The sequence below is a fragment of the Danio aesculapii genome, chromosome 8 (genome assembly GCF_903798145.1).
Source record: "Danio aesculapii chromosome 8, fDanAes4.1, whole genome shotgun sequence".
In the NCBI taxonomy this organism is placed as follows: domain Eukaryota; kingdom Metazoa; phylum Chordata; class Actinopteri; order Cypriniformes; family Danionidae; genus Danio; species Danio aesculapii.
The window spans coordinates 45,298,040-45,306,648 of NC_079442.1; the positions used below are offsets into that span (position 1 = coordinate 45,298,040).

General features: G+C 35.6%; 1 protein-coding gene across 1 annotated transcript; it reads left to right on the forward strand.

Moving 5' to 3' along the window:
* Nucleotides 1-4,979: 4,979 nt before the first annotated feature.
* Nucleotides 4,980-8,609, forward strand: tsr2 (TSR2 ribosome maturation factor). Its single transcript, XM_056464056.1, has 5 exons — nucleotides 4,980-5,110; nucleotides 5,533-5,623; nucleotides 6,050-6,141; nucleotides 7,432-7,599; nucleotides 8,032-8,609. The coding sequence occupies exons 1-5, from the start codon at nucleotides 5,030-5,032 to the stop codon at nucleotides 8,152-8,154; spliced, it is 555 nt and encodes a 184-aa protein (XP_056320031.1). The 5' UTR covers nucleotides 4,980-5,029; the 3' UTR covers nucleotides 8,155-8,609.

Here is an 8,609-nt window from a genome sequence, read left to right on the forward strand (position 1 = left end):
GGCTTGAGGGCGGATCCGCCCTGGAGTCTTTTGCTATCAGGGATAGGTAGCCTATAGTTATTGAGCTAAAGTTGGTTTTATATTTGCTCATTCGTTCAGTGACAACTTGTGACGCAGTCTCTATATTGTTTATCATGGTGTCTTTGAATATTCAGTGTGAAATCGCATGTAAGAATAACTTCAGAACAACATTAGGATTATTTCATTGACTGTAAACAATATCATCTTTTTTATTAAGCAGATTCTTGAATAACAGTACGTTCATGACATGTGAAATATATAGTATAATCTACTGATTTTAAACTTACAGAATAATAGTGGAATAGAGTTATATAACAACCATAACATTATCCTTATGTTTTAGGACACTTTGAGTAACTTTTATTATCTACACCAAATTTTGAGTAATGAAGGTGTATTTATAACAACAAATTATTTATTAACAATTGTCTAACCATGTTGCATACAAATGCATTCAACAAACTTCTTTGACATTGTTTTACAGTACAGGACACATAAAAACATGAGTCATGTGTTTAGAAAGAGTATACTTTATTCTGTTTGACCTGCAAACTTATCTAAACAAGACAAACTTATAGAAAATACAGCACGGAAACAGTGAAACATTATAATGCGCGCGCTCATGAATTTAACCCGCGATTGTCTTCACCGTCACCGTGTTCTGACGCGTGGCTGGCTTAACCGCAGATACTAGCCTTACTGAAAAACAAAGCAAAACATTACAACAGACAGACGTACAGTTAAAACATTACAGTAACCATGGTTTCTATTTTAAACTATATTAAACTAAAGTTTGAAACTATAATTTAAAATAGACGATGAGTGGGCCACGCTGCTCCCACCCACCATAACCCTCGCAGCGGGGTCCCACTACCGGCCTCCCGTGTTTCCCTGAGGGTCCTCGGGGCCCGTATTGCTCCCTGCCTAGGGTGCACGAGCCTCCTAGCCCCAGGGAGAGCACGAGCTGGGCGCCAGTCCGTGCCGGTGTTCACCGGAATGTTGCTCTGTGGCACATTTCGAGCAACAAACACGTAATATTATTTGTGAAATTGCGTTTATGTACGCAAACCGTGAAGAACTACAGCACAGACGGGCCGAGTGAAGCTTCAAGAAGCGGACTTCGTGAGATTGGCGTGACTCCACTCCTACCGTCGGTATTGAACTCACCTTGGTCAAGTACAAACAGCAACACCTCGACAACTGACAACACTGAGAGAGAACTGACCAGCTTTATAAGAATGCAGATCTAATGTTTACATCGCGACGTCACTGCTGTGAGTTTCGTTGTCATGGGGAGCGCTGAAACCATGAAGTCACCTCATAGGCCAATCGGCTGCTATTCCCCATGGGATTTTACCATAGACTTTTCAAAGATTGCAAATAAGCTGTGTACAAACACAGTTCATTGCACACACACACACGTTTTGTCCAACCGGATAATCCTCACTCGATATCTCACATGTTTATCACTTATAGGTCGTAAATGCAAACGCAAGAACTGAAACGCTAGCATTATACGACACTGTTAAGTCAGCACCACCCTGCTACAGCTTATTTTTAAAAATATGATCAATGACAACGATTTACTTTATTGATGTATTATATTATAATACACGCTATATATAATAAACAATTACAAATACGTTAAAACACATTTGTGTAGACTTGCAGACATAAACAAAAACACATCGAAGCAGGCTGAGCCTGACTATTAATTTACGCAACATAGGTGAGAAACATCCAAGTGAGCATTTTATACAAACGAATATTTACAACTAAATAAATGAAAATGTTAATACATATTCTTATTTAGATACTATAATAAACATAAAAGAGTAATTGTCAATAATAGAGGTAAATAAAAACAAGTAACGATTAAGCTTTACTACACCGGTCCTCCCCCGTGATATTGCTCTGAGTTGGTTTCGGCCTGTCGACGCGGGAGGCATAAATGCCTACTGCTCCCTTTTACAAACTTTTGCCAGTGATCACAGAGATGTTGGACACAGTGGTTCATTGGAATCTCAACCCAAACGAGGTTTAAAGAAACAGCCTGCGACGAATACAGTAAGTGTGGGTTTCAAACAAAGTATTAAAATTGGATAAAGCATGAAGTGTATCAGATAAGAGTTGAGTATAGTTTGTTTAGTCTGTCTATGACATAAACCATCTACAGTATAAAACTAAATTAAAACGTTGACAATGAGTTGACTTTTAACGCTGTAACACGCTAGACAGCAAATTCATAGATTTAAATTGATGCATACGTGTTATTAATGATGAAAGTTTGTTAGAGTTTAATATTGATGTTAGAGTCTGGATTTGTGTTTAAAATGAAAGCTTTAAATGTCATTGGTTTAAATCTTTAAAGCTCAACTAACGTGTAATGCTGCTGTTTTAACACAAACACCATTATGACGCTTAAAAGTTAGTTCGATATATATTTTTTCAAAATTGGCTTTTTAAGGCCTACATTAATGACTGAGCGGGAATAATGCAAAAGCTTCATCCTGATTGAGGTAAATCTGGTTTTATATTCGCACATTCACTCAGTGACATGCTCTCTATGTTGTCTACCATGCTACTTTGAATGTTCGGTATGAAATCACATGCGAGTATGGCTTCAAAACCACATAAGCACTATTTATTTGACTGTGCACAGTGACTTTGATATTAACTGGCTGCTAAAATTATTTTACTATTTATAATTTGCAAAGAATACTTTTTTGAAATTACATTATTAATTAGAAAGTCTGAATATGTGAATATAAAACCTCAGTCATCCTGGGTTAGTGATTCTGACAAATTCCTGCAAACATTTCCAATTGCCCTCACTTTTCATTAAATAAATGATCAGTCAGTATCAATCACTGTAGGCAAATCCAGCTAATTGTATGTTTTATCAGTTTGTGTTGGTGTAGACTGGCAAAATAAATTGTTCTACCAAAATATTCTTAAATAAACAATTATACAAAATATACTTTAATATAAATGCATAAAGATCTAAAATAACTACTATGAGATACCGTATTAAGGACAAATCACGTTTCCCTTTCATTGTACAATTAAATCCATAAAAAGTGAGGTAATGTAATTGCGTTTGTAAAGAGGTTGTGGTAGGGCCTTTATTGGAAAAAAAATACGGCATCAGCCAAATCCTTTATCTCTTAATAAATGTAAGTAATAATAATACAAACTATGCCAAAATATAGTAATAGTAGTATTTGAGGTAAAGTTTTGTTTTAAATTTGCACTTTTGTTCAGTGACAACTTGTGACACGCTCTCTAATTGTTTAAAATGCTACTTTAAATATTGGTTGTGAAATCGCATGCAAGTATGACTTCAAAAACATCATTAGTGCTATTAAATTGACTGTGAACAATGTTGTACTTTGATAGTTGTTGGCTGCGTCAATATTTAGAGTTTGCAGAGACTGCTTTTCCAAAACTATCATTAAGGGAAAAGTCTGAATGTGCGAATATAAAACCAACTTTACTCCAATATAGTAGTAGTATAGTAATCTAAAACAATTAACAACAACAATAATTGATAGATAGATATATTATAAGGACATAAAACTCTCAGAACACCCTCAGCAGGTGATGGACTTGTCTGTTTGTACATCTTCCATCTGGTCTCTGTCTGGAAAGTGATGAGTTGTTCCCCCACACCATATCTATAGGAATAACCCTCTGCGTCAGGTGTGGTGACGCTCTCGCTCAGCTCAGTCACTTTTTCCATGGTCAATACCTGCCCAAATATCTCTCACTCTTCAGTGGAGTTCAGTGGTGAAGCTTCGATTGGTGGGTGACTGTAAGCCGGGTCCAGTTCAGTTTCCCTCTGGGCGGCTGATGTATGTTCTGGGGCTGTAGTGATGAGGATTGAGGTAAAGTTGGTTTTATATTCACACATTCAGACTTTCTGCTCAATAATATAATTTCAGAAAAAAAATATTTACGATTTATAAATGGGTAAAACATATAAGCAGCCAATGACCGTCAAAGTACAACACTGTATTCGTCAGCTGCCCTCCGTTACACACTATTCTATGCAATGGCCTTCTTTAAAAGTAGTTGTAAATAATACTCTAACACACTTTATTATGCTTCAGAAGCCTTTTTTACTATAATATACTATTGTATTTTAGTTGAATTACTGGTGCGTGGGACCGGTGCAGTGCTTTTAAACAGTAGAAATGTATGCAATCGATGACTTATGTCTCGCTATACACTTTACTAACCCACAAGGGTGTTTAAATCTTTGAATCAAAATTCGAAGCGGTCACGTGGGTGTAGGCGAAAATGAAGCTTCACATAGTCACTGATCACGTGACTATGGCTAAACAAAAGCTTCGGTACACTGCTTCACTTTGAGACGTGTAATTTTTTTGGTACATGCTTCGAAGCCTCGGTGCACAACGTCACATCACTAGCATAGACCATAGAAATTGAAACTGAACTAAAAATAACATTTTATTAAAAACTAAAACTTTATTTCTACTGTGGAATTGTTGAAAAGCAAAAAATCTGAGATAAGTATCAAATATTATAACACTTTTTTGATTCCTCTGTCAATTCTTAAAATCATTGGATGTAGAAATGCTGTACACTATGCTTTGTGTATTTAATTTATTTTTATTTATTTATATTTGTTTTGGTTTTTTTTACCATTCCTATATTAGGTTTTTTATGTTTCATCTTTTATATTGTGTTGTATGATTGTTCTTGATGGTTAGGCAATAGAAAAAATTAAAAATAGGCTAAAACATCTCAATGAAATAAGCAAAATAATAGAACAACATAAAACAATAGCAGTAAACCATTACCGACATATAATGTATTTAGAGTCACAATGCTGTGTTTATAATCTTATATAACAACCACTTTATGATAAAATAAGTATCATTTATAATGAATAAGGTGCTGGGGCGGTTTCTGTCATCGATTCTTTTGCCTAGGGAATCTCCTAAAATCTGCGATCGACTCTTCTGCTCTGCTGGATTTCAAGATGGCGCCGCTCTCATCTTCCACACGTGAGGTGTTCAGTGAGGCAGTTCGGGCTGTTTTGGAAACTTGGCCGGTGCTACAAGTTAGTAAACTAATAGCATTTGTGATCGGAAATGCATATCATATGATATCATGACTGCAAAATCTATTGCGTAAGCTTCAGTCTGATATGAATCGGCTAGCAGACTGATGTCAGGATGCGCTTCACAATGTAAACATGTCTGTGTCGCGTTAATTCTTTCAGTTGGTCGTGGATATTTATTATACTGGGCTTCTATATGTTGTTGTTGTTGTTGTTGTTGTTGTTGTTGTTGTTGTTGTTGTTGTTGTTGTTGTTGTTGTTGTTGTTGTGTGTGTGTGTGTGTATATATATATATATATATATATATATATATATATATATATATATATATATATATATATATATATATATATATATACACACACACACACACACACACACACATATATACATACAGGGGATAATGTGTGTTTTGTTATCAGATAGCGGTGGACAACGGCTTCGGTGGAGCGTTCAGTCAGCAGAAGGCAGAGTGGATGGTGGACGCGCTGCAGCAATACTTCACCGACAACGGTCAGAGCTCTGCACTCAGAACACCTTAGCAACTGCCCAGAAACCCACCACTGAACATTCTGTCATGATTTTCTCACCCTTCACTTGTTCAAAATCAGTTTGATTTTCTTTATTGCTTCAAACAATTAAGCACTTGCTGCTATTGCACTGCCTGTCAGACCTAAACTGAATTTCTTTGCCTTGTACTTGTACATGTGTAATGACAATAAAGTTGAATCTAATCTAAACACAAAATAATATATTTTGAAGAATGTTTGAAACCAGTAACCACTGACTATCCCAGTGTTTTTTCGTACTCTGGGTGTTAATGGTTTTCAGGACTCTTCAAAATAAGCCACTCGAGTGTGAGCCGGTGAGGGTGTGTAATGTCATATTTTAGTGAACTGTCTCTTTAAGAGCTGACCGATGGTCTGTTTGTGACCACAGATGATCTCCAGCAGGACGAGGTGGAGGACTTCATCTCTGAGCTCATGAACAATGAGTTCGACACAGTGGTGGATGATGGCAGTCTGCCTCAGGTCTGTTGTCTTTTTGTTTTCATATAAGAGATCTGAATGAAAGCTAGCTGGAGTTGTGTGTGTGATTACTGTCATCTATCGTTCTATCTATACATCACTGTATTGTTCCATCATTATGTCCATCACTTTATCGATCAATCTATATCATTACATCTATCGTTCAATCTATATATCCATATTTTTATATCTATTGTTTTATCTATTTATATCGTACAATCTATTATTCTGTCTATATATCTATCCATTGTTCTATATATCTTTCATTCTGTCTATTGTTTTATTTATTTATTGTTTTAATTGAGCTATCTATCATTCTGTCTATATATCTATGTCATTCTCTCTATTGTTCTATCCATATATCTATCATTCTGTCTATTGTTCTGTCATTCTCTCTACATTATCTATCTATCTATTTATCTATCTATCTATCTATCTATCTATCTATCTATCTATCTATCTATCTATCTATCTATCTATCTTTCTATCTTTCTATCTATCTATCGTTTTATTGATCTATCACTTTCATTCTGTCTATCTTTTTTATCTGTTGTTCTATCTATATATTTATCATTCTATCTGTCGTTCATTCTATTATTGTTTTATCTATCTTATCGTTTTCTCTGCGTAGCTATGTCGTTCTATCTATATACCATCATTCTAGCTATTATTCTATCTATCTATTTATCCATCTATCATTTTAGCTATCGTTCTATCTATCGCTCTATCACTCCATCGCTCTTGTTTTATTCTGTCTTTTGATAGATCTATAACGTTATATCTATAATTTTATCCAAATATCTATCCATTGTTCGATATATATTGTTTTATCGATCTATCTATCTATTGTTCTATCTATATATCCATTGTTCTATAAATCTATTAATCTATCGTTCCATCTAAATATCATTCTATTTGTGTGTATATATATATATATATATATATATAAATATATATATAAATATTCCATCTATCTCATTCTGTCTATCGCATTCTATATTATTCTATCTATATAATTGTATCTATTGTTCTATTTGTCTTCATTTTATCGCTCTTGCTCTATTTATCTTGTTTTATTTAGCTCATTCTATCTATTGTGTTATCTATCTAGTTAAAGACACAATTATAAATTCTCCTGTGAAATGTTGTTTTTTTTTATTTCCCAGGTGATCATGTTCGTATTATGTATCCATTTTTGTTTTGTTGCTTTGATTACATCGCGTCCTCATTTTTAAGTGTCTCTGAATAGAAACTGATGGATGATTAATGTGTGTGTTTCTTTGTGTGTGTCAGGTGGCACAGCAGGTGTGCGGGATGTTCCAGCAGTGTGAACAGGGCAGATTGTCGGAGGTCAGAGAGCAGATCCTTCAACTGAACCAGAAGACGACGAGCAGTGGAAGAGCCAAAGCCACTCCTGCACAAACATCTCAGGATGAAGATGATGATGACGAGGAGGAAGAGGTGCAGTGTATATGTGTTCAGAAAAAAATAATCATACATTTTTCAGTCTTTTAGACATATTCTATAGACAATATAAAGTTTACATATATATATATCTCAATTTATATGCATGTCACTTATACATCTACACTTGTATATAAAATCTACATCTACATCAATATCTTTTGAATGAAGGGAACTGTATGTCTTATCTTTGGCCAGGCATCACTGTAGTCCACTATTGCAGTGTTTCCCAACCCTGTTCCTGGAGACACACCAACCGTACACATTTTGCATGTCTCCCTTATCTCTTCTAATGTTCTGATGAGTTGATTCAGGTGTGATTGATTAGGGAGAGGTTTAAAATGTGAACTGTTGGTGTGCCTTCAGGAACAGGTTTGGGAAACACTGCACTACTGTGCTGTGATTAAGCACAATGTTTGTTTTCCTCAGGCTATGGATTGTGAAGGAGGATCAGCGGGAGCTTCAGTCAGTAGTACAACAGTGAATGATCATCATCATCCTGAGGAGGAGGAGGAAGATGACGGATGGACAGTCGTGCGCAGAAAAAAGTGACCAAACTTTCACTAGTAGGATTTATGACATTTAAAGACATTCTAAGGGCTTGTGTCGCTTCTACTTAGGACTTTTCTGCTTTTTCAGCCACTGATATAAAATGGTAGGATCTCCTCAGTCAACCCCATGTCCTACCTCTGGAGCACAGATTGGATGTTGTCCAGGGAAATTCAGGTGCATATACAGTCATATACAGTCATTTATCACAGTTTCTCTGACTTCATCTGAACAGTGAATGCATTTATTTATAAGCAGTAGGTTAATGCCTGCTCCTCTGTCGCCCCCTTGTGGAACAATAGAATAACATAACTGCAGCAGTGGTGAATATGCTGTTTAACAGGCACACTAAGAGAAAAACCTGCAGTTACAGAGCTTGTTAAATGATTAACATCGCCACTTAAAAATCAAATGTACGTTACTCTCACATTTTAAATAAAAAATATTGTCTGTTTTCA

Coding starts and splice junctions, on each gene's coding strand:
- tsr2 (XM_056464056.1), top strand. CDS start 5,030: ATGGCGCCGCTCTCATCTTCCACACGTGAGGTGTTCAGTGAGGCAGTT. Junction 5,111..5,532: donor AAACTTGGCCGGTGCTACAA/GTTAGTAAACTA, acceptor TTTTGTTATCAG/ATAGCGGTGGACAACGGCTT. Junction 6,142..7,431: donor ATGATGGCAGTCTGCCTCAG/GTCTGTTGTCTT, acceptor TGTGTGTGTCAG/GTGGCACAGCAGGTGTGCGG.